Below are 26833 nucleotides of genomic sequence, written 5' to 3'. Positions count from 1 at the left end.
TTCATTTACGACGAAGTTACCAGGCCCGCGTTTTTCGATTTACGACGAAATTACGTCGAAACATCGGTTTACGACGAATTTACAAGGCCCACGTTTACGACGAAGTTACCAGGCCCGCGTTTTTCCATTTACGACGAAATTACGTGGAAACATCGGTTTACGACGATTTTACAACGCTTAACCCTAAACACCGAGAATGAAATCCCTAAACCCCAAAGTCTCTTCTTCTCTACTACTTTGTGCTCTTTCTCCAACTTAAACTCTAAAACCCTAAAACTCCAAATAATTTTTTTAAAATTAACACAAATACATATTATATAAAACAACATTTGTTACACATACATTAGGATGGTAAAAAAACAATATTTCTTTAAACATACGTTACAATAGAGAAATACAACATCAGAGACATATATTACATCACTCTAAATCGTTTTCGTTCTCATCAATATTACATCACTCTAAATCGTTTTCGTTCTCATCACTATCATTACAATCATCATCGTCGCTTCTCTCGAACTCGTCTTCACGTGCTTCATCTGTCGCATCTTCGGGAATATCTTCATATTGAAAGTTTTGCAGGTCGATCAAAAGGATTTCATCAGTTGGTTGTTCTGGTACCTCAACTTCATTGATAGCGTCTTCTTCTTGCAAGGGCGGTTCTTCTCCAGCGACAATGCGTCCACGAGGTGTAATTTTGATAGCAGCTAACCAGTTTATCCCGGAAGTTCGAAGCCGAGGATAAGGAAGGAAGCTTACTTGCTCGGCTTGTGAAGCTAAGATGAAAGGCTCAAATTTGTTGTATCTTCTCCCAAAATTGACATCCACAACACCAAATTTGTTATACCGAATCCCTCTGTTCACAACAGGATCGAACCATTCACATTTGAAGAGGACGCATTTTAGCTTCAATAACCCCGGAAATTCCACTTCAATAATCTCCTGCAAGATCCCGTAAAAGTCCGTTTCACCTTTCACACATATTCCGTAGTTACTCGTTGCCCGATGTCTCCCATACTCGTATGTGTGAAAGGTAAATCCTCGTGTGAAATACATAGGTGATGTGGTGACCTTTGCAACTGGACCTTGAACCAATTCGTGAAACCATACGGGATAATAAGGATCGTCATAATCAACCTGCCAAAAGCAGTTATTCTTAATTAATATTGAAGTATCAAAACACTTACTTAATTAATCAATGTATGAGATATATTACGTACCTGTGATTTTAACCACTTGACAAAGTGCTTATCTTTACGTGTGTCCACATCAGTTGCAGATATTCCTGGTATTGCTTCTTCAACTTGAGATACAAACATGCTGCAAATTAAACAAATAATCAAGTCATACATAATTAACTGCAATTCATATAATTAACATTCACAAAAATATTTACCTTTCAAAGTAACGGGTCACAGCATCCTCGCAGTTGAGCAGAATATAAGTGTGGGCACTATGTTTATCCTCTTCACATGACCACCATACTTCTTTCGTTTTACCACCAAACCGTGCAATTTCGCAGAAAATGTCAGGAACACCATCAATTGGATATGATGTCGGTACTCCACCATCATCATATCTTCTAGGAACTCTTTTCCTCGTACGAACAGTTGGAGCAAAGTAGTATGATGTGAAGTTAGATGTTTCGGCTGTCAAACTTCCCGCAACTATTGAACCTTCCACCTTTGCAAGATTTCTTGCTTTCCCCTTCAAATGTTTTGACCTCGTTCAACACATCTTGACAGATTTGAAACATAACCATCAGGAAACTTAACTTCTGATGCAACCCAGTCAAACAAGGTTGTTTTGGCTTCTGATGACAACCGGAAGATGGGAACAGGAACGTTTCCATTGCTCTTGATATGTAACTCACTTCTTGAGCAAATATCAGGTAAGTCCATCCTTGACTTTTTGTTATCTTTTGTCTTCCCAGGGACGTTAAGTAATGTATTCATGATGTTCTCAAAAAAGTTCTTCTCAATATGCATGACATCCAGATTGTGGCGTAAGAGAAGATCCTTCCAATAGGGTAGCTCCCAAAATATACTCTTCTTATGCCAATTGTGAGACACACCATATCCATCAGGCATATTTCCAGGAACATGCCAATTTCCTCCAACTTTAACTGTTTCCTGAGCTCCGTAATAATCAATTCTGGCCGGTGAGATATGGAGGAGGACCGTCTCTGACAATTTTTTTGTGCCGAAACAATGTCTTATTTCTTCTGTACGGATGGGCAAGTGGAAGAAAGCGACGATGACAGTCAAACCAACAACTCTTCCTACCATTCTTCAGTTGAAAAGCATTTGTCGATCCAAGACAATATGGACAAGATAATCTTCCATGTGTTGTCCAGCCAGACAACATCCCATAAGCAGGGAAATCACTTACCGTCCACAGCAGAACTGCTCGCATCGTAAAATTGTTTTTCAAGGAACAATCGTACGTCCTCACCCCTTCTGACCACAATTGCTTTAGCTCTTCTATCAACGGTTGAAGAAAAACATCAAGAGACCGTTTTGGATGCTTCGGCCCAGGGATTAATATGGTCAAAAATAGAAATTCTTGTTCCATGCACATATCCGGCGGTAAATTGTACGGCGTAAGAATGACTGGCCACAAAGAATATTGTCTACCAGACATTCCAAATGGACTAAATCCATCGGTGCATAACCCAAGATAGACATTCCGAATATTTGTAGCAAAATCTGCGTGTACCTTGTTGAAATGTTTCCACGCTCTTGCGTCTGATGGATGTGCAACCTCACCATCTCTCTGGACATGTTCCGCATGCCACCTCATCGATGCAGCAGTCCTCTCAGATTGATATAATCTTTTCAATCTGTCTGTAATTGGTAGGTACCACATCCTTTGGTACGGTACCCTATTCCTCCCACGGCCTTGCGGTTTGAATCGTGGTTTTTTGCAGAATCGACACTCTTCTAACTTGTCATCTTCTTTCCAGTAGATCATGCAGTTGTCGATGCAAACATCAATCATCTCCGAAGGCAACCCAAGACTATAAACCAATTTCTGAATCTCATAATAAGATTCAGCAGACACGTTGTCTTCTGGCAAATACTCTTTAAACAACTCCGCCCATGCATCCATGCAATTCTCAGGTAAATTATGATCCGTTTTAATATTCATCATCCTAGCTGCTAGAGACAATTTAGAGAGACCTTCTCTACAACCAGTGTAGATTGGTTGATTTGCAGCATCTAGCATTTCATAAAACCTTTTTGCATCCAAATTAGGTTCTTCTACATTTCCAGTTCCATCAGCTATTGTTGTAGTTGTTTCTAAAAATGCATCACTAATCATATCTTGAACCCTATCATGATCTACCATCTGCTCATGATCTTGATGATAATTATATTCATTATGCAAATGATTCGGTTCTTCACTATGATGACCATCCTCAAAATTATTATTACTACTACTAGCTTCATTTCCCCCATAACCCTCTCCATGTTGATACCAAATGTAGTACTGTGGTGTAAATCCTCTGTTTACTAAATGCTTCCATACAGTTTCACTACGTGCAAATTTTGAATTCTTGCATTTCCGACAGGGGCAGAACATCTTACCGCTTTCCTGTGTGATCGGTGTACAGCCCGCCTGGTGCATGAATGTCTCTAGCCCGCTCAGAAATGCGTTCGTCACCCTCCCGTCGGAATCTTTGTGCAAATACATCCAACTCCGTAACTCGTAAATACTACCGCCACCGACCATTTTTTCTTAGATTTTTTTTTGAAATCTTTTTTTTTCTGATTTTTTTTTTGGATTTTTTTTCTCCCGTTTGTGTGTTGTGAGGAAGAGAGTTGTGGGAAATGACATATATATAGAGAAATTTTCGAGTTGGGTAGTTGAAATATAACAACGATTTTACAAGGAATATTTTACATGGTTTTAACATATTATTTACAACGACTTTACGACGAAATTAGGTAAGTTAAAGCCCATTGAATACACGTTTTCACCTAAATATAACGGTAACATGCTTCGTTGTAATGTCGATGTAATGATTACGACGTATTTCTCATTCCACGTACATTCGTCGTAAACTTACATGGAGTTTACGACGAAATCAGTTCGTCGTAAATTTACATGGCGTTTACGACGAAAGTTAGATTCCTCGTAATTTCGTTGTAAAGACCATGTAAATTTACGACGAAATATTTTCGTCGTAAATGTTCGTTGTTATGGGCACGTTTTCTTGTAGTGAAAATAAATTACTATTATTATAAAATTATATATTATTATCGTAGTTAAATCTATGATTTTAGATATAAGTTGGATTAGTCGAGTCACTCATGTTGTGAGTATATTGAGTTACATATATTCTTTCAAATTCAAAATGAAGTATATTTATTTTATTATAATTAATTCTAATCAAATCAATTTTATTTATTTTTTAAATGTGCATGTATTTTCATAATATTTATTAAGTTATATGTTGATGTTTTAAAAAAAAATTAGAAAATAAAACGATGATCAATAGGAAAATACATGCATAAGTAGCTGATTCATTTTTGGAAGCTCATGAACACTTATCAACATTTTCAATAATTAAAATATTTTATAAATTTTAAATAACTTTATGGCTTTGATTTATTGAATGAAAACTGAAATTTATTTTAATGAGAATTCAGATTTGTTTTGATATTTTGATTATATACAAATTTATATTTTTCATCTAAAAAATATAGATATAAAGAAAGTATTTTACTACTTCAAAAGTATATTTTATGTTATTTAAAATATTTTTTAATGTAATATTACTATTTTGTGAACTTTTCCTTTTTTATGAAATCACATTGTATATACATATATTTTCTTTTTCAATTGTTTTTTTTTTAAGTTTTCCTTTTTTATTATATGTATATATTTTTTGGAAAAATTTAAAAAGGAAACTAAATATAAAAAAGTAACAGTACTTTAAATGTAATATTTTTAATTCATTAAAGGTAATAGTGTAATCAACCATCGTGAGAATTAACGTGAGAACGACACATAGGAAACTGACTTCTCAAATAATATTATAGAGATACATACACAAATTTACTATATCTCAAACCATAGTAAATATAACTATCCTCTCTCCCATTTTTATTTTCCTTTAGTTTGCGATTATATATTAATTAAAATTTCCACAGTACATGTCACATGTTTATAGATTTCCAATGTATTTGTAAAAAATGTTTTTAAGATAAGGATCATTTAAGTTTCTATGTAAAGAATAAAAAGGAAAATATATCAAACAAAGGTAAGTGATATGAAAAGTCTTGTAAGGGCATCTCCATCTCCACTCCGTTTTTTTTTCTAAAATGGAGTAAAAGTGAATATGGAGTAAGGAATGCTCCGACCCAACTTCATTTCTCGTTCCATAATGAAATTTACTCTATAAATGGAGTAATCTATTTTTTGTTTGTTCATCACTCTATTATAGAGTAGAAAATGGTGTGGAATTAGAGTATTTTTTATTTCATATTCACTTTTACTCTATTTTAAAGAAAAAAAAAGAGTTTTACATTGGAGAGCACCCAAGATGTTCTAAGGTGGGATTTGACTACACACGTGATGTATAATGTTATTAATCAAACTATACACTATGACAATTTTTGTCCTAATATACTGCAAATATATATAAACACTGTCGTGCCAAAGAGTCAAACTTTTCTCATCTCATTTTTCCTCTCTCCTATCTAAATTTTATATGCAGTCGACAGACAAAATATTACACCCACAATTTAACCCTTTTTTTTTTAAATAACGCCACTTTCTATTCTTGTGTTTATACTATGGTTTACAATCCATCAGTATTTAAAAATCAAAAGTGGTTTATACGTATATGGACTGGAGAAATATATTAGAAGTTTAGGAGCAGCTTCTTAATGAGACACTGAAACTACGACGAAACGGCAACCACTTCTCACGCGTCCTACTTTCTTGTTTTTGTAATAGTACATAGAGTTAGGAATGGAAGCCAATTTATATAAATAGAAAGCAAAAGGGAAAATTCTAGAAGACACAGTAACCAAACAACACTAACAAAAAATGGCTTTCAGAAGAACATCTTCGGTTTTGTATATTCTCTTCATCTTTTATCTTCAACACAATTTGCTTTCCGTGAGCTCACGACCTCCCTCAGTAGATACGAACCACGAGACTCTTCCTTTTAATCCCTCAGAGACGGATGTTGTTGGGTTTGAAGGAAAGACTCGTGAGCTAGCTGTCGTTATCAAAAAAGCAATTGGTGGAGGACGTGGCGGGGGGAGTGGCAGCAGGGGTGGAGGAGGTGGAGGTCGAAGCCGATCACGTGGCGGGGCAGGTGTGATTTATCCGGCCAGATCGCATTTTCATCGTTCAAGCGGTAGCATGAACCTTCGAGGGGGAGTGTGTGCGGTCGGCTGGTTGTGTTCATCGGTGTTAGCCGGTTTATTCTTGATTCTGAACTTGATATATGTACGTAGGTCTAGATGGAACTATGGCGTATGTAAAGTGTCGTTCATATTCACTTAGAAAAAGTGTTTTCACCAGTTGCTCACCCCACAAGAACAATACATATTTATTTAAATTTGTAAAGCAAACGTTCCTATGATAGCATCGTCCACTATTTTTTTTTATATACCATTTAGTTGGAATTTTTGTTTGTTTTAATTCCATTTGGTTTATAATTACTAAGATATATAGACAAGCATAATCTCATAAGCCATTGCAAAAACATCATCGCTTAGCTCCTTGGAATCTATATCAAAATATGAAAAGTCATGACCCGACTGGTGGATTAACTTTATCCGTGGACCATGTGATGATGAGTGATGCCAAGACTCGAGATAAAGACAAGACTCAAGTTCCACCAAAAGACTGAACAACTATGGCCAATCGGAATATACTAAATGAGACATGAACCACACACACACTCAAGAAATGACCAGTACCCATTATAACATTTTAGGCAAAACAGACACCACACTTTAAAGTTTATTCAAGACATGCCAGTGGCGCATGCAGCGTTGGAGGATATGGATCAGGGTCACATGCTCCCAATGTATTTGTGAAAATATGATTTATGATTCTGATCATTTTAAGTTTCTATATAAAGAATAGATAGGAAAATAAGAGTAATGGATTTACATAAGTATTGTTTATTAAGTATTTGATGTAGATGTAATTAACCAATATCATGATAGCTTCGTGCTTTTAGATTTCACAGTTTAGGGACCAAACAAACTCATGCTCTTTTTTTTCTGAACTAATAAATATATGTCGATTATGCAATCCTGTATAGTGAGCAGTATTAATTATTTCAACCCGCCATTTATAACACGCAGATAATAAGGCTACGAAAGTGCTTAGGCAAGACCAAAGAGGTCACTATCAGTTTGTATACTATAAATAGGTATACAATTTTAAAATTTCTTTGAACAATGAGTGTTTTGGGGGACAATCGTTCCAGAAAAAAAAAACCTCTCTTCTCTCTCCTGACCACAAAGCCATCGATTCAACCTCCTTCCGGTGAGGTTCTTCTCTATCCAGGCAGTAGCACTTACGGCGGAGGTCGGTTTCTGGTCTTGGCGTCAGCGGTCTCCTGATCTCCGGCGTGGCGGCTTCATCGTAAGAGGGTGAGGCTCGGAGCTAGGGTTTTCGCAAGCTTCTTGGCTCTTTTGGGCTTGTTACTCTTCTAGGTTTTGTCTAATTGGGCTCATTTGGGATTGGTTGGGCTTTATTTAATTTCTGTTGTAAAACAAAAAACAAAAAATTATTAATGAAAACCTTTTTTCAAAAAAAAAAAAATTCTTTGAACAAAGTTTCATGCTATCTCTCTTGTATTTCTAGCTTTCGTTGCAGTTAAGTAACACAAAGCTTCATGTTATCTCTCTATCCTTGCACAAGTTTTTGATCAACAAAGTTATAATACTCCTATGTACAAATTGATTTAACCTCCATTCGCTTTAAAGTTCCACAATAGTTAAGCAAATAAATCAGTCTAAACGTTTCGTTTAAATAAAACTATAGGCTCTAAAAGGTGATCAAAGGAATGAGTGGAAATAATGAATTCATTATCATTCCTTACAATTTATGCAATTTACAAAAAATATTTATTTCATATGGTTCCTTAACATTCTTTCAAATTTAAGAAATAATAGACTACAATTATTTTTTATCAAATTAGGAGAGAAATAGATTTTCCTCTTGTTTTATTCCTTTTCGTTTTTTTTTTCTATTCCTTATATTTTTTTTTTTTGAATGAATGTAAAATTTATTCAAACAAAAACAGTATTACATCAAGTGCTTCTTTGTTTTTATGAAATATAAACTTCCCTACTCCAAAAAAAATAGAATCTACTTCTTCATAAATCTAATCTTGTCTCAAACCAAGTAATCAACCCTTCTTCTAAGTAATTTCCCTTCCCTTAAGTAGCTTTAGTCTTATATTTTTATCTACAAGCTGTGTCAGAGTAGCCATGGTTTTAGGATCTTCCCCATGCCTACGAGCATTCCTCTCCCACCAAACTGTGTGCATCGCAGCCTATAGAGTGTATCTGAGGAGGAAAGTCTTGATAGGCGTTAGCCAAGGCTTCGAGACAATCCTTATCAGGTTACTCCAATCAGTAGTGAACATGTCTTGCATAAGACCTCCAGCCAAGTTCCTCCAAACGTTCTCTGAAAACCGAAATCCAAATAAGAGGTGTGCACATGATTCAGATTCCTCATTGCACAGGACACATTCTGTATTTATAGAATTATTCCATCTCATCATTCTATCAGTTGTCTGCAACCTCCCCTTCAATGCAACCCACATCATGAACGAGTATTTCGGAGTAGAATGAGAGAACCATACACCCTTACTCCAATCACAAATCGGTTTAGTATCTCGAATCTGGTCCCAAGTGTTACTTGTTGTAAACTTAGTCATATACTTCCCTTCAGCATGCTTCCAAAGAGTAATATCTTCATCTTGTTGATTCCCAAGTTTACGTATCTCCTCTTCAACTTGATTAAGAATATCCACTCTGCGATTTCTTCTTCTTCTCATTCTCTTAACCTCCGCAACAGAGAAACTGTTAGGAATCCCCAAATCAAGTGGACCTCTCTCTCCGAGTATCTCTATTAATGGACCAAATCGAGACCAACTCTCATACCAGAAAGAAGTACACTCCCCATTTCTGATTTCCTTCCTGAGAAACTGTTGTGCAAGACCCCTTAACTTTAGTAATTTTTTACATACCCAAGATCCAGAACTTGTGTTCTCTTTGATCGACCAGAACGAGTTCTTCCTGATCAAATAACACTGAATCCATCTGACCCACAATGATGAATCTGCCATCAATCTCCAAATAAGCTTCAAACCGTATACTTTATTGATTTCTTTCAAAGGTCTCATCTCTAACCCTCCTTCATTTTTGGGAAAGCAGACCTCTCTCCAACTGACTTTCGCTTTGGTTGTTTTGAGCTCAGGACCTGACCAAAGAAATGCAGAACACAACCTCTCAATTTCCTTTAAGCAACTTCCAGGCAATCTAAATGCAGCCATCCAAAAATTAGCCAGACTAGTGATGACTGACTTTATTAACTGCAGACGACCAGCATGAGATAGGAACCGACCTGTCCAAGAGCTCATTCTCTTTCTGACTTTTTCTACAAGCGGTAGGTAGTCACTTACTGTCATACGTTTTGTAAGTAGAGGCAATCCAAGATAGCGCACTGGCAACTGCCCTGATGCAAAAGGAAACTCCCGAAGAATATCTTCTCTTGTGTTATCTTGAATGCCTGCTGTATAAAGGGTAGATTTCTCCAAGCTAATCTTAAGACCCGAGATGCTTGCAAAATTTTTGAAAACCGTGAGTATCCCTTCTACTGATCTCTTGGTTCCATCCGTGAATACAAGTAGATCGTCCGCAAAACACAAATGCGATAGCATGATGTTTTTGCATTTAGGATGATATCCAACCTGCTTCCTTTCCACTGCCTTATCCAACATACCAGACAGCACATTCATGCATATCTCAAATAGATAGGGGGATAAAGCACAGCCTTGCCGTAAACCTCTCTTGCTTTGGAAGAAGCCGGCTAATTCTCCGTTCACCTGAACTGAAAAGGAAGCCGTACAGACACAAAGCTCAATCCAATGTATGAACTCCTCAGACATATTCAAAGCTCTCAGCGTATTCAAGAGGAACGGCCAGTGCACTGAATCGAACGCTTTTGCAATATCAATCTTCATCGCACAGCGTGGGGAGACATCCTCCTTGTGATAGTCTTTGACTATTTCTGTAGCCAACAGTAGGTTCTCCACAAGAAGTCTATCCTTGACAAAAGCAGACTGGTTGTACGATATGCATTGAGGAAGAGTACCCTTTAACTGGTTGGCTATGATCTTGGATATTACTTTGTACAGGACATTGCAACATGAGATCGGCCTGTAGTCTCTCATCTCTTGTGCACTCTCCTTCTTAGGTATAAGAGCTAATATAGTTGAATTTAACCCTTTAGGCAGAAACCCTTTACTGAAAAATGACTGAACAGCAGCAGTGAAGTCTTTACCAATTATACTCCAGGAAGCTTTAAAGAATTCAGTCGTGTAACCATCTGGCCCTGGTGACTTGTTACTTGGCATCTTGAAGACCACTTCTTTTATTTCCTCCTCTGTGACTACTCTTGTCAGTTTTGTTCTTTCTTCCTCAGTGCAGCGATATGGGATTGTTTCCTTTAGCTCCTCCACAGATGCAGTCTCTACATCTCTCGGCTCAAAGGTAAGAAACTCGTTGAAGAATCTCTCAGCTTCTTTCTTTATATCATCCTGAGTAGTAACACAACTTCCATCTGCACACTTAATTTCCCGTATCGCATTCCTGCTTTCTCTGATCTTAGCTGCATTGTAAAATGCCTTATTATTTTTATCGCCCACTTGTAACCAGTGTACCTTCGACCTCTGCTTTGACACCTTCTCTTCTATATCTGACACTCGCTGCCATCTTGCAAAAGCCTCTCGTTCTGCATACACATTTTCTGGTGTGGGCATTCTCATCATTTGTTCTTTCTTCACACAAAGATCACTATACGCTTCCTTTACCTTCTTTGTGAGTGATCCTAGCTTACTCTTACTCAGAGTACGCAGATGAGGCTTCAACCCTTTAAGATACTTTGAAAATCTGTATAGAGCTGAAGTTGATTGGAACAATGGTTGCATGTCCTTCCAATAGTTACCAATTACCTCCATAAATTCTGAAGTTTCTGCAACTACATTTGTAAACTTGAACGGTTTACGTTTCCCAACAGCTTCCGCAGTCATATGAAACCTCCCTCTTAGATGATCTGAAACTCCTCCTGCTTCAAACACTCCATAAGCTTGAGTGCGATTATTTAACCATTTCTCATTCACCAAAATACGATCCAACTTCTTACTAATAGTTCCTTCATCTCTCTTGTTACACCATGTGAAACGCGGTCCTTGATACCCATATCCGTGAAACTGCAATACTGAATCACACTTTCGAAATCTCTCATACCCGAAGTAACAAGACCTGAATCCTGGTAACTTGAGTGCTCTTCTCCATCCAACACCTCATTAAAATCTCCCATAATAACCCACTCTTTATTCCTGAACATTCCAGCATCTTGATGATCTTTCAAATCCCTCCATAACTCTTTTCTTTTTTCTGCCATATTTTCTCCGTAGACAAATGAGCAGAAGAATTCCTCCTTCTCTCCCTCCAATAGAATCGATACTGTAATTATCTGATCAGATTTAAAAACCGGAGTCAATCTGACCTGAGAATTCCAGAGCACCCAAATTCTCCCCTTCCTATTGAACTCATAGTTATTAATGCAAGACCAGCCTTGAAATACTGATGAAGCTATTCGACCAGCCTTACTTTCCTTAACCCTTGTTTCCAGCAACCCTCCAAACTGTAGACCTTTATTTTGAATCCATTCCCTTACTACTCTATGTTTTGAGCTTTTAGTAAATCCTCTTACATTCCAAAAAAACCCTGTCATTGAGAAAGATTTGTGGGGTTCCTTTTTCCCAGCTGCCCGGGTTTCTCTGGAATGACTTTGTGTAAAGTTTTTGATCTTCTCGGGAGTGAAAGTCTGATTTTAGTTGCGCTTGCAAGATCAGGCCAGTGCTCCTTAGAATCCAACCCAGCTATGTCTCTCTTTTGATTCTCTTCTCTCACTTCTTTATTCCCATTCATCCCCCCTGTTTGCTCCTCAATTCCAACTTCCTCAGTTACATTCTTCCCCCCATTACATTCTTCAATACTCAAAACGTTCTCCATTTCGATTGGTTTTATCTTATCTCCATTCTCATCTACTTCAAGTAAAGCTGAAAATCTTGATGGAGTCAATAGCTTCTCCTGACTGAACTTCAGTGAGCTGGAACTTTTGCTCGCTTTCTCTGGCGTTACATCTGACCAGCTTTCTACCATTTCCCCTTCCTCAATATCCTCCTCTACATTAGTCTTTTGTTCTCCCAGAACTTCCTCATTAGATTCAATAATAACATCCTTACCCTCATTCTTTTTTTCTTTCTTCTTCATTTTCTCTCCTAACACCATCACTTTGCGTATCTTCTCTCTCTGATATTATTTGTTTGACTGATTTCTCTGTTCCATCTTTCTTATTCATGACACAGACTCTAGCTATGTGCCCCCATTTTCCACAAGTGTGACATCTTAGAGGTAACCATGGGTAAATGAACTCCACCAAAGAAGATTTGCCATTTTTGGTGAAATTTATTTTGTCTGGTAACTCCTTTGATAGATCAACATTTACGAAGATCTTTGCTAGTTTGAAATTCGAGCAGGAAGCTGTCTCTGGATGGAGCCTAACTGGAACCCCTGCAGCGCTCGTGATGAAACTAAGTCCCTGCCATGAGAACATATTCATCAGCACATTCTTGAGATAAACCCACATTGGAATCGACTTTATCTCTGGCTTCTCTTTCAGCTCATCAGGTGTCCATTTTGTTACAACCAGTGGCACGTTTCCGATGTTCCACATACCTCTTCGAAGGATTCGAGCTCGCATTACTGGATTCGAAACTCTAAACTTCATTGTTGTATTGTCTACAATATGCACATCGATCTGCTTCTGCTCTCTCTGAGTCCAGTTTTTGTTTACGATAGCATGAACACGAGCCACATGTGGAGCTGTATCAAGGAACTTCCCAATCAAATAGTCTTCCCATAGTAGATTTTCCTTCTCAATGACATCATCCGGTATCTCAACCATCTTCTCACCTTCCTTTTCCGTGATCTTAACCTCATACTTCTTCAACACCTTTTTCTCTTGCGCAATCTCAGCCCATGAACCTCCATTTTCAGTTCCCCTTGATAGGTTCTCCAATCCCTTACCTCCCGTTTGATTTCCTTCCTCTACCCCCGTACCTTCCGTCCGATTATTTAATCTCTTTTCCTCCGCTTGTTTCTGCTCTCTTGCCACCATCTCTTCAGTTTTACTCTGCTCCCCAACCTCCAAAACCTTCGATAAAACCTCTGATCCTTCCAATACGTTTCCCAACCCAACAGTCTCTCTCTGCTGTATCTGATTTGCCATTTCCTCCGTCGTAGATTCAGTTAACCCCGGCGGATCCGCCGCATCCATCTCCGAAAGTTTCGATCGCCAAATCTCCTTTTTTTTTGCCTTTTGCTAAACGGTGCGTTTCCTCAAAAAATCTAATACTTCTTGAAAAAATTTGGACCATTTCTCGATTTATGCGTGTCATCCTTGAAAAGAAAATGATGATAAAGAAATGATGCTCTCGTTGAGAGTCGAACTCAAGACCAGTTAATGGTTACCAGTTAGAGTCATGTAACTAATCATCATACATGGATTTCAATTTGTGATCTATGGTATGTTCTCGTAATTTTTTGGTTTTATGTTTAGTATAGACTATATAAAATAATATTGTTCAAAAATTAAAACTTAAATAAGGATTATCATTTCGAGTTTCAAAATTTTAACATAGACGAATAAACTAGATATCAGAGATGGATGATAGAAGACTTTAAAAAGAACTTTAAGTTGGTCGATCCATGAGTTACAGTTGAAATCATCTTCACTTAATTTCATAATTAACTTTGAATTCGATAACAGCTTCGACCAAGCCTAACACACTCCAACCAGTGCAAGATCTCAGCGTTAGGATCTCTCTCGATTACCACATTAGTCGCCGTGATCTGCATAACTCCTCTGTACAAGCCGACGCGGCCACGAACGCGAGCTACGGCTCCGATTCTGATGTCTCTTGCTTGTCTACGAGCGATTCTTGAGTGCAGCAGAATCGTCGATGAGTCGAACCGGCTGAAGTAAGAAGAGGTGAGTTGGTTGAGCCACATGATGCACGTGACGCAGCCAATGCCATCATCAATGCTGAACTTGAGAAACTTCTCGGCCATGTCGCGAGAGACGATCGTGCCCACTGTCTCTACTGTTTGAACCGAGACTGTCGATAAACTAGTAAAGAGAAAGGACGAATTCTTGTCGGTCGGTCAAGACAAAGACGTGTTTTATTAGATCAATGAGTCGAAACAGTGTTACAAAAGGGGGAGAGTACAAAGGAATTAGTCCGGCGAAAGCTGGTTCGTCGGACCGTACAAGTCGGCGAGAAGTAAGATATGAAACCCTAAATCTAGCCGAAAGTGAGTGTAGTAGTTTGCGGATCCCCTCCTTGTTGTCTTTTCTCCTCTTTTTATAGACACATGCTCGTTAACCTAATGTGCCATGTCCTGACGGGCCTCCTCGAGTGGTTAGGCCGAGGTGTCGGGCCGCTGACTCGAGTCATCGAGCCGACGACTTTCGGTTGGTCGTCTCGCCGATCAAAAGCAGTTTAAAGCCGAGTCGATCACCGGCTCGCAAGTCGACGAACCGACTTTCTTTGTTGTGATCATGTGTTTGGATAATTGTCTTGTGGGCCTTTTGGAGGGGGGCTAGACCCATATCCAACATCTAAGCGTGAGACCCACGAGATAGCCCCCAGTGAGAAACAGTTGGCTTCTGTCGGTGATGGTCTCAGGCGGTGGATGTCACGTGTCATGAGTTTCGCGTGTGTGTTCTGTTGGGATGGATCCATGGCTGGACACAGACCATAACAATGAAGATTAGTGCGGGAAACCGTTAAAACGATTTTCAAAAAAGAATATTTGAACTGAAAATAATTCTACAACAATTATCTGTAAAAATAAATATATGTCGTCCTAGTTTTGACAAGTAGTTTATTCGGATGAGATTACTATTGTTATTTTTAATGTGATTAAAGAACGTTTTTCTGTTACTTAATTGTCCTGCAGTCTCAGAGATCTGAAGTTTAGCATAGTTGTTTGAATGAAATTATTGTGTAATTTACTCTTCCTTATTAAGAATTAAAAAGTAGTATAGTGTTGAGAAGAAACTATCCCATGAAAGTTACGATTTTGAAATCTTACTACATGATGCAGACCGGCACCCAGTAAGATTTCCAAAGAATTAGACACGTTTACAATTCTACATTACAAAAGATCTAAAAGTCTATAAAGACTGCATAACTCGTTTTTGATATGACAAACTTCTAGAATTTCATGAATTATTAAAGCTAAAACTCCATTAACTTTTCTTTTTCCAGACAAAAACAAATGATCTTGACAGTCACCTACTTGAGCAACTAGTTCTCGTGTAATAGCTACATCACCCTGGGTTAGATGTTATCATTTTAATCTAAATAAACTTTGTTATTCCACCATTTTTTATGTTACTTATAGAGATCATCATAAACAATAGTGTGTGGAGTCACTGATCAAACAAAACTCCACTGACACTGTTTATTTTTAGCTACCCCCTTCCAGGACATACATTTCTGTAGATTTGAATAAAGAAATGGAATATACATTTTAGTTGATTCAAGTACTATCTATGAATAGTAGAGTGGAGATGAATAAATGAAGAAAGCAAGACACTAAAAGCAGGAGAAAACTACTAAATGGTACCATGTCATTTTCAACTTTACCTTTGCTTCAGAGGCAGAGAATCTCAAAAATTCACAAAGCCACAATAAATGCCTTTAGAGGTGATTCATGTTTTCTTCGTGTGTGTTTATTTTTCGTGAACTCATGTTTAATACTTCAGTACACCATCTTGTGACTCCAATTTATAATTTTGTTATGAAAATGTGAAATAAATAAACGAGTGAAATCAGTTTATAAAGTTAGAGGATTTAGAGCGAAAACTATTTTACAGAGAAAGGGATTCCAGCCACACTCATACGTGGACGTACGAGGTGGATTTAGAGTGGGTGAGGGATGACTATGACTTGAGACGCAAGCCATTATCGTACCTAATGGTTCAATCCTTACTAACTTAAAGTTAATGAAGCTTCAGTATAATAAATTATCTTTACTTCTTATGTGATTAGGAAGGCTAAGTAAAGTATTTGCTTACCTCTAACTTATTTGCGGGCCAGAGGATCTTTTAACTTAGTCTGCAATTTAGAAAACGAGTAAAATTAATATAAGAAATTAGACAAAATTAGTATAATAAATTAGACATCCGATGCGCATCAAAGCATAGCTATTCCTGAACATAATCATTCAAGTGATGACCTTAGTCACTAACTTAATGGACAACTAATGCAAAAGGAAAAGACAGTGTGTATGTAGGTCCAAATTTTAATACGGCTCACTAGAAAAGAAAGGGTCACACATGAGCATACTCTTATTCTGTGACTGTACTTGTAATTTGCAATTAACCACACGCAAAAGTGAACATCAAAGGATTAGGTGAATATATATAACTTCCTTGAGACGTAACAGAAAAGCAAGTGATATAAAGGAGAAAAATTCCCCTAAAGAAAAACTAACCCAATCCCACATCTACTAGGGAAAACAGGGGTAGGTAGATATGTTACCAAATGGGGAGGATGATTCGGATCTTATGCGTCTGGTGAAGGAGCTTCAAGCTTCTCTAATGAAGAACGATAAGCTGGAGAAAGAAAATCACGAGCTGCGTCAAGAAGTGGCTCGCCTACGAGCACAAGTAAGCAATCTTAAAGCACATGACAATGAGAGGAAATCAATGTTATGGAAGAAGTTGCAGAGCTCATATGATGGTGGCAACACAGACGCATCTAATCTGAAAGCGCCAGAGAGTGCCAAACCCAACATAAAGGGACATGAGGTAAAGAATCCAAACCTGAAGCCAATGGTCAAAGAACAATCTACAGCAATAAAGCCGCCTCCGCCTCCACCACTTCCATCAAAAACAACACTTGGAAAAAGGTCCGTGCGTCGTGCTCCAGAAGTTGTAGAGTTGTATCGTGCCCTCACGAAGAGAGAGTCTCATATGGGTAACAAGATCAATCAGAACGGAGTTTTGTCTCCTGCGTACAACGCAAACATGATTGGTGAGATTGAGAACCGCTCCAAATATCTTTCAGATGTAAGTACAAGACAAAACCACATATGTATTTTATTGTGCATCATTGTCTAGGATTTAATTCTTATCTAAATCATTACAAACAATGTGGTGTTTGGGAACTTGCAGATCAAATCAGACACTGACAGACACAGAGAACATATCCATTTCCTAATCAGTAAGGTGGATGCTGCAACATTTACAGACATATCAGAAGTGGAGACGTTTGTGAAATGGATAGACGACGAACTATCTTGAGAATTGTTTGTGTGAATCTAAGGAAATCGAAGCTGTATCGGTTCGATAAGGAGGCGAATCAGTGGAAGGAGAGAGGTGCTGGTACTGTGAAGCTCTTGAAGCATAAGAGCGCTGGCAAGATTCGTCTCGTCATGAGGCAATCGAAAACTCTCAAGATCTGTGCTAATCACTTCGGTAAATCTCCGTTTAGAATTTACTTTATGTGGTTTAAGTTTCCTTTGGATCGGTATGAATCATCTCCTCTGTTACCCCTGTCCAAAAATCCAATCTCTCAAGAACTTTCCTAAAAATTATTTTTTTTATGAATTATTTTTAATTCAAAAAACTGACTGATTATATTTTTACCCTTCGTTACTAACTCTAAATATTAAAAACTGTTAAAGATAATGATTATCCATTATCCACTTAATGGACACTTATTTCAGAGATAACAATAGTGTATCCTCATCACCTTAACACTTGTCTACATATGGTTTACTAGAGAAATAAATATCTTATTTCTCGACACTATATATATACGTAAGATCAAATTAAATGAATAAGATTGATCATGTTTACTCTTCTTATGTTCAAGTAAGACCACCACTCCATCAATAAAAATATAAATACTTCTCTTTTACTTTATAAATTCACAACACGTTATCAGCATGAAAGCTCTGACCAATTGAGGTTTATCAATCCGAAAAATTCTTAAACCAGTCGAGGTAATGTTTAAATTTATGTGTTTCAATATACTTAATTTATTTAAATCTTATTATTGTTCCGGAGTGAGAGGCTACGCATTCTCCGTTTATTTTCGGGATGATAGGCGTTGCCTTCCCCGACTGATCGTTATGGTAGGCTATGCCTTCACGATCAGAGAAACACGTGGTATGTATTGCCTCCGTGAATAAAAAATAAAAATAAAGGTCAAAAATGGCAGACTAAGTCTCCTCGGACCTTGAAATAAGTAAAAGTCAAAATGGTAGACCATGTCTCCTCGGACTTTGAAAAATGATCAATATGGTAGTCTAAGACTCTTCGGATCATGTGGTAGGCTAAACCTCCAATTTTAATTATTTCTCTTTAAATTTCTGCAATTTAATTTATGCATTTAAATTACCATCTTTATATATTATTATTCTATGGATACGGTTATCATGTTAAATTTGACAAAGCTCAAAATAAATGCCCTTGATATTACGAGAAATAATTATAAGACTTGAGCAGTGGGTGCAAGATGCACCTGAAAGAAAATGAGCTTTTAGAAATCATCGATATAAACTATATCGGATGAGAAAAAGATAAAGCCATGGTATTTACACCAATTCAATTATGGTTTATAAGATGAGGTGTATCATGAGAAAAGATCTAAAAGATCTTTGATAAATAAATCCTTGAAAGAAAGAATTCACTAAATAGTCGGAGTTGATATAAATCCTCCGCGAAAACTGGAAAAAAATGAAATCATGATACTAAACCATCAAGTCGGTCCTACTAGAAAAGGACGAGGAATTGGATGCGGTAGAAGCCGCTATCATGGTCGTGGAAGAGGACGAGGAAGAAGATTCCGTCCATATGAAATAATTAGAACTTCCACGAAAAATGAAAGTGGTCGGATGATAAAAGGCAAACAGAAAAGGTTTGCTATAGATACGGCCAGAAAGAAAATTGAGTACGTTGTTGTCGTACGCCAAATATTTAGCCGATCTATATCGAGAATCAAAAAGAAAAAGAGAAAAGAAGTATATTAAAATTCGTCTCTTATGAGCCCGAACCATTTTTCATAGCTTGAATACTCATCTTGATGATTCAGATTTTTTGGTTGGTCCAGAAAATGAAAATAAAATATCGATGTGATATGAGAATTATCTTCCTGAATAAGATTTTGAGATTCAGGATGGAGATAAATATACCTGACAGGTATTGAGCCATCGTCATGACTACTAAAGGTAACAAATATCTTTCCTCTCTCAAATTATATAAGTATAGTATCTAGTAATATAAACATATTATTGGTTCTAGAAGGGCTTATGATGAAAAGACATGCATAAGAAAAATATGAAAAAATTATAAATGAGTGGTAAACCTGAAGTTTACTGATATATAGCCATCTCCAATAATGTTATCGACATTATTGTGAAATGTTGAAAAACCAGAAGTTTTTCACATATAGCATGTCAAGAAAATAAAGGAAACCATCATGGGTGATGAATCATCAAACAAGTTCACAATGTGTGATTTCTTTAAGCAGGCCCCAAATTAAGATCTCACTCTAAATGATTTGAAACATAATTCATCCCAAATGGGAAAACTTAATATGTTATTGGTTCTAGAGTGGGATTCAGTACGAGATTTTAGACATGGAGTGTCATCATCTCGAGGGGGAGAATTAAAGAATCCTAGTGAGTGGAACATTGAAAAATTATGTTCACACTTGAAAAAGAACTTGATAAAGTAAATTCAAGTAAGATGATCCCCATAATCGGGTGTAATGTAGTTGTGCATGTAATAAAAACATATACAATCCAGAGGGATAAAGTATATGGATAATTAAAAATATGCTCGCAAGTTTGCTAGAAGCATATGATAAGCTGATGGAATGAGATATGTGAAATGGATTACAATGAAAAGTAGGATAATTCATTTACAAAATGTCTGCCAGACATTTTGATGAAATAATGAAATCTCATATTCCAGCTGAAAATGCTCCAATGATAAAATGTGTCCTAAACGGACGATATATGAGTCTATGGCACGCTAGAGACGTGATAGACCACTTTGGTTCCAAAGAGTCCTCGAAAAGGAGCAAATATATGAATAGAGGATGAATCTCATGATGAGACCGTTGATATGGTTAATATAATAGTCAGGTACCTGAGTAAATCATCGATGATAAAGAGATCTCGATTAACCATATCAGTACAGGTAAAAAGATGGAACCAAAGAGAAAATAGATTGCCGACAATAAAATGAAAAAGCGCTATATAAATAAGGATTATGAATCTACCTCTATGTATGAGGGTAGAGTGAATTAATTGGCCATCAATTCGATATAAAGTTCGTTGGAAAAAACAAGAGATTTTTGGATCAAAAATCCAAGGTATATATTTCTCCAGAGAATTAAATAAAAGATGACCTTGCGGTATGAAAAATGGTTTGTTCCAAGGTCACTGGAGAATATTTAAAAATAGATGCAGTATATTAAATTGTCTGGCAGGACATAAATGACTTGAGTTGCATCTTGATATTTAGTAGTCCCTGGAAAGTTAAAGATGCTCTCGGGAATGTATAAAACTCTAGAAGAGTTAGAACAAGCCGTATATAAGGTATCTTGAACCAGTAACTGGTGATATATTTACGGCACTATTTGTCGATTTCCATTTGATGAGGATGAGTTTCTAGCATTAGGGGGAGGAATTAGAAAAAATTCCCAAAGAGATTACATGGTGAACATAGTCGTTGTTACACCTTGACTCCCCTATGAATTAATGAGAGCTGGAAATTCAGAAAATTGTGCATTTGCATAATTTGGCAAACCAGTTACCAAATGTGTTCACAGATACGACATGATATACCCGCTGAAAATGTTCCATCAAGAGTTGATGTTCCTAAAGAACAAACTGATGGTAACAAAATGAATGAGCCTAGGGTTCAGTTAAAGAGGGGGAGACTAGCGGGTTCTAAAAATAAAAATCCCTGAAAAAAAATTGTTGAGCAAAGCAGAAAGGTTCGAAAAGAACCTGATATTGAAAGATGTCTGAAAGAAGACATAGGTGGAAAGGTTCCAGAAAAACCTGATATTGAAAGATGTCTGAAAGAAGGCATAGGTGGAAAGGTTCCAAAAGAACCCGATACTGAAAATGTCTGAAAGAAGGCATAGATTAAAAGGTTCAAGAAGAACCAAATAAAGATATGGATCCAGATGACGAAAAGGGAACATAAAAGTATGATTTCCATCAACTACACCTTGATGAAAAGTTATAAGATAAAAGATGTTGATGGAATGTTCTCATTTTCTGTCCAAAGATATCGATCATGAAAATAATGATCCCGATCCAAGGTCCATTTAGGAATGTTAAATGACATGATTGGGAGGAGTGGCAGAATGCCATTCGAATTGAATTATTCTCCCTAAATAAAAGGAATGTCTTTGGACCGATAGTCATAACGCCTGAGAATATAAATCTTGTTGGGTATAAGTGGGTATTCGTGAGAAAAGTAACACGATATAAAACCTGATTAGTTGCCCAAGGTTTTTCTCAGAGACCGGGAATTGATTTTGAGGAAACATATTTTCCGGTAATGGATGCAATTACTTTTAGATTTTGATGAGCCTAACGGCTTCTAAAAATCTTAAAATGCATCTCATGGACGTTGTGACTGCGTATTTGTATGGATCGTTGGATAACAATATATATATGAAACTCCCTGAGGGATTGAAAATGCCAGGGGGATTAAAAAAATCCAGGGAGATTTGTTCGGTCAAGTTACAGCGATCACTTTACGGATTAAAGCAATCCGGACGCATGTGGTACAATCGCTTAAGTGAATATCTTTTGAGTAAAGGCTATGTGAATAATGCGATATGTCCATGCATTTTTATAAAGAAATCGTCATCTGGCTTTGTGATCATTGCTGTATAGGTAGATGACCTGAACGTAATTGGAACTCAAAAGGAGGTTGATGATGCTCGAACTCATATGAAAGAGGAGTTCGAAATGAAAGATCTCGGCAAGACAAAGTTTTGTCTTGGGCTCTAGATAGAGCATTTCCGAGAAGGAATATTTGTGCATCAATCAAACTATACAAAAAGGTAATTGAAACGCTTTTGTATGAATAAAGCGACTCCTTTGAATACTCCAATGGTAAATAGATCTCTCGATGTTAAAAGAGATGTTATTTTAAAAGATCCTGGTAACATCTTATATAAATAAGTACTTTGGAGATGCTAATGGTAATAAAGCATATGTGAGCTTATATGTCTTGCAAGTTGTATTTGATAAAATATAGTTTTAGACACTAATGTCTTTGCGAGATATAGCTCATTTCCTATTTATGGAAATTAGAACGGCGTCGAGAACATATCCGTTCTCTCCAAGGTACGTATTGATTTAGGATTGATTTATCCTAGAAACCCCGAGTTTGGTATGGTTTTGCAGATACATGATATTTATAAAGTCGAACACAAACCGGCTATGTTTTTACAATTGGTGGAACCGCGATCTCTTGGCGGTCCCAGAAACAAACTCTGGTTGCGACATCTTCGAATCAAGCAGAAACTATTGTGCTTCACAAAGCATGTCGAGAATGTGTGTGGCTTCGGTTAATGAGTCACCACATACAAAAATCAAGCGGAATAGTCAATGAGAAAGAGCCAACGAAAGTATTTGAAGAAAATTCGGCTTGTGTCGCTCAACTCAAAGAATGCTACTTCAAAAGCGACAAACCAAAGCATATATCTCCAAGATTTTTCTCATACATACGAAAACTCGAGAAAAATAAAGAAGTGGACATCGAGTATGTACGGTCATCCGGCTGAGTTGTTCACAAAAGCTTTTCCGACTACAACATTCCGAAAACACGTTTATGGTATCGGAATGCAGTATTTGCGTAACCTGTGATAAGAAAGTTAGGTCCACTATTTTCAGGGGGAGATTACGGCAGTGTACTCTTTTTCCCTTGTCATGGTTTTTGTCCCAATGGGTTTTTCCATGACTAGGTTTTTAACGAGGCACTACGTAATATAAAAATGGATAATCAATGGGGAGTGTTAAAGATAATGATTATCCATTGTCCACCTAATGGACACTTGTTTCAGAGATAACAATAGTGTATCTTCACCACCTTAACACTTGTCTACATATGGTTTACTAGAGAAATAAATATCTTATTTCTCGACACTATATATAGACGTGAGATCAAATTGAATGAATAAGAATGATCATGTTTACTCTTCTTATGTTCACGTAAGACCACCACTCCATCAATAAAAATATAAATACTTCTCTTTTACTTTGTAAATTCACAACAAAAACCAGATTCATTTTTATTTACTCTCTCATTTTTTTTCTTTTCTTTCTCTCTATCCCGACGGTTTCTCTCTTCCTCTCTGCAACTTCTCTTTTTCTTGTTTTTTCTTCTTTTTTCTTCAACATCAAATCCGATAGCGAAGAGTGTTCTCTGTGAAATCTGAGATTAGATCTTAAAACCTGAAGAAGAAACAGATTTGTGGTGCCTCGATGTGGCGACGTTGAAGGGGACAAAAATGAAAACAGATCCGCGGTGCCTCACGATTTAGCGTTTTTATTGTCCTCATGTTTTCGATTTAGGGTTGTAAATTAAGATTCTGGGTTTTGTATGATTAGGGTTCTTATTGTTCTCTATAGATCTGGGTTTTGTTTTATGATTTTGGAATTTTATTGTTCTTATTGCCCCTTTGCAAAGTATGTTTCGTGTTTTTTTATTTATTTTCTTCAGATCTGGATCCAGTGTAACTCGGTATTACTAACTCAGTCGAATTTGGTATAACTAACTCAGTAGTACTTAGTATTATGCAGTATAACCAGTAGAACTTAGTCGAACTCGGTATAACTAACTTAGTAGTAGTACTAGTAGTACTTAGTAGTACTCAGTACAATCGGTATAACTCGGTATAACTACACTCGGTAGTACTCAGTATAACTAATTATAATCTGGTATAACTACACTCAGTAATACTAAGTATAACTCGGTATAACTACATTCAGTAGTACTCAGTATAACTCAAGTATAACTTAACATCAATATTACCCAGTAGAACGAAGTATAACCCAGTACAACTAAGTAAAACTATACAGTATAATGTAGTATCCGAAATTTGAAAATTTTGAAAATTTGAAAATTTGAAAATTTGAAAATTTGAAAATTTGAAAATTTTGAAAGTTTGAAAATTTGAAAATTTAAAAATTTGAAAATTTGAAATTTGAATTTCGAATTTTTTATGATTTAAATTAATAATTTCGAAAATGCAAAAGGGCAAAATCGGATATTCATGTTTCATTAAAGCAATAGGGGTATAGGAGATTTGAGAGGCCCATATGAGATTGGCTCTACCACAAGTGGGGTCAATAGAGAAGTTGGCTCGATCGGTATTTAAGTTACTCTTGGAACTGTTGCAGTTAAACAGGGCATGAGTGTTCAAGAACACGTGGGAAATGAAAAGTCTTGTGTATGGCACGCTCGTGACTTTGCTGACGGGGAACTCAAGGATGAGCTTTTCTGCATCCGGTTTGCTTCCATTGAGAGTGAGTATCAATTATGATAACACTAGTGGAAGCCCGCTATGGGCGGAATATGATATTTTGTCAATTATATTTTTTAAGTTTATTTCTAAATTTAAGGGATTGTGTTCATCTTTGATTCATACCAATTTTTCATATGATTCTTTTGCGATTGGTGTAATTGAGAGCCAAGGAAAAGAACAATTAGCTAAGTCAAATTTCTACAGCATCAAAAGAGAAAATATTCACGTGCATCTCTAATTAGCTGACACAAAATCAAGCAAAAATTACAACTGTATAAGCATTTGTGTATTCGTCGTTCTAATCAACAAAATTGGAAAAACAATCAAAGAAATATGTAGTCTACATGAAATGAAGAGTCACACTAAGATATATATGTTGTCAACATAAAGTATATTGATCCAAGGTGATGTATAGTCCCTAAAAACAGAGCAACAGTGTCTAATATTTGATTAATGAAACTTTTTTTCTGAAAAAATTGACTAATGAAAACATAACGACAATTTAAACTAAAACTACAAATATAAAGCATGTGGAATTGAAAGAGTATCTTAAATATTTTTGAGAAAATCATTTGAAGACTAATAAACGAAGTGCTAATCATCAACCTAGTTTCCGTTTGCTTGTTCATGTTGTTGTGTTTTAACACTACAAGAAAACATAATCTTAACAAGAGCGGTTTTCCTCGTGAGTTCGTCGTAAAAGAGGCTTTATGACGAATTAGCGAGGAAACACGTTTGCTCGTTACTCATCCGTCGTAACACATATTTCCTCGCCAGTTCGTCGTAACTTAGCGAGGAAAATATTTCGTCGTAAAGACGAAGTACATCATTTCGTCGTAAAGACCACGTAAATATTCCACGTAAGGAGGTCGCTATAATTCCTCGTAAATACCTCAAAACGAGTTCCTCGTAAACTACACGTAAATACCTTGAAAGTGTTTCCTCGCAAAATACACGTAACTACCACGAAAGTATTTCCTCGTAAAATACTCGTTTATCTTTCCTCGTCATTTCCTCATAAATGTTTTCTCGTAAAATACTCGTTTATTTTTTCTCATCATTTCCTCGTAAGGTTTCCACGTAAATAGGTCGTACATTAGCTACAAATTTACTTCGTTTTTATTATTTTACAGAATTTAAAAATATAATTAAAAAATAATTAAAATTATTTAATTTATTAATAAAATTATAATTTAAAATAAAAATAAATCAATACGAAAATATTTTATATATAAATAAGTTTTGAATTTATAATACAACAACCGGAAAAAAAAAGAACTAAGGGTCGTTCATCGCCTGGTAGAATTCATCACTCCTCCTCGCAACATCCGCCTCATTATGTCTGTCGGATGATTCGCCTCGAATGGGATGTTGTTGTCGCATGTTTCTCAACATGGACTCCCATTCTGGATTTGTGGCCGTATAACGTCCAAGAAGCCCTCGACTCCACCCATACGAGATTTTGTCGCGGCTAACTCGTTACGCAGCTCAGTGACTTCATCATCCCGTCGCTGACCTTAAGACGATGTCGCTCTCGGAAAATCGTTGACGGAACCAATCCCCAACGTCCGTCCCTTTTTTTTAGGGACAACCTTAAAAACAAAAAATAAATATTGTTAGTAAAAATTTAAAGTTAAATTAAATGAATAATAAAAAATTAAAATTTTAGAAAATTTACCTCCTCGTAAATCTTATCCACTTCAAGTGTGGATAAGGTGACGGGTAATCCGTCGGTAGGCTGCTGGGTCAGCTGGGTCTGGCGGTCTTCAACCCGAGCAACCACGCCGTTGTAGATTTGCTCGGACTTGCCATCTACAAATACGCCCGCCTTGTTCTTGTGGGTCCTCTCGTAAAGTTCCATAAGAGACGGGAGATGTTCCGTCTCTTTGGCCTAAAAAACATTTAAGAAAGTTAGAA

General features: G+C 36.7%; 3 protein-coding genes across 4 annotated transcripts; 2 read left to right on the top strand and 1 right to left on the bottom strand.

Moving 5' to 3' along the window:
• Nucleotides 1–4877: 4877 nt before the first annotated feature.
• Nucleotides 4878–6627, top strand: LOC111199873. Its single transcript, XM_022690473.2, has one exon. The coding sequence runs from the start codon at nt 6061–6063 to the stop codon at nt 6523–6525; it is 465 nt and encodes a 154-aa protein (XP_022546194.2). The 5' UTR covers nt 4878–6060; the 3' UTR covers nt 6526–6627.
• Nucleotides 6628–14084: 7457 nt separating this feature from the next.
• LOC125591495 (CST complex subunit STN1-like) lies at nt 14085–14408 on the bottom strand. The gene has a single exon (XM_048765843.1). It carries the CDS (start codon nt 14406–14408, stop codon nt 14085–14087), a length of 324 nt encoding a protein of 107 aa, XP_048621800.1.
• Nucleotides 14409–16791: 2383 nt separating this feature from the next.
• LOC125591756 (protein CHUP1, chloroplastic-like) lies at nt 16792–25074 on the top strand. 2 transcript variants are annotated; one of them, XR_007327869.1, is made up of 3 exons: nt 16792–17418; nt 17524–17826; nt 24792–25074. XR_007327869.1 is itself a non-coding variant. In XM_048766583.1 (2 exons), exons 1-2 carry the CDS (start codon nt 16882–16884, stop codon nt 17650–17652), a joined length of 666 nt encoding a protein of 221 aa, XP_048622540.1. In that variant the 5' UTR covers nt 16792–16881; the 3' UTR covers nt 17653–24114. The 2 variants fall into 2 exon arrangements, 1 of the variants encoding a protein (XP_048622540.1); XM_048766583.1 differs by lacking the exon at nt 24792–25074 and having other exon boundaries at nt 17524–24114.
• The last annotated feature ends 1759 nt before the right edge of the window (nt 25075–26833 follow it).

This window comes from Brassica napus, chromosome C8 (assembly GCF_020379485.1).
Source record: "Brassica napus cultivar Da-Ae chromosome C8, Da-Ae, whole genome shotgun sequence".
Lineage (NCBI taxonomy): Eukaryota > Viridiplantae > Streptophyta > Magnoliopsida > Brassicales > Brassicaceae > Brassica > Brassica napus.
The sequence above is the reverse complement of the archived record's forward strand: the minus strand, read 5'-3'. Positions and strand labels throughout refer to the sequence as shown.

Excerpts from the sequence above, each read along its gene's own strand:
- LOC125591495 (XM_048765843.1), bottom strand. The coding sequence starts at position 14,408 with ATGGCCGAGAAGTTTCTCAAGTTCAGCATTGATGATGGCATTGGCTGC.
- LOC125591756 (XM_048766583.1), top strand. The coding sequence starts at position 16,882 with ATGTTACCAAATGGGGAGGATGATTCGGATCTTATGCGTCTGGTGAAG. Across the intron at positions 17,419-17,523 it reads GCTCCAAATATCTTTCAGAT|ATCAAATCAGACACTGACAG; the intron begins GTAAGTACAAGA and ends GGGAACTTGCAG.
- LOC111199873 (XM_022690473.2), top strand. The coding sequence starts at position 6,061 with ATGGCTTTCAGAAGAACATCTTCGGTTTTGTATATTCTCTTCATCTTT.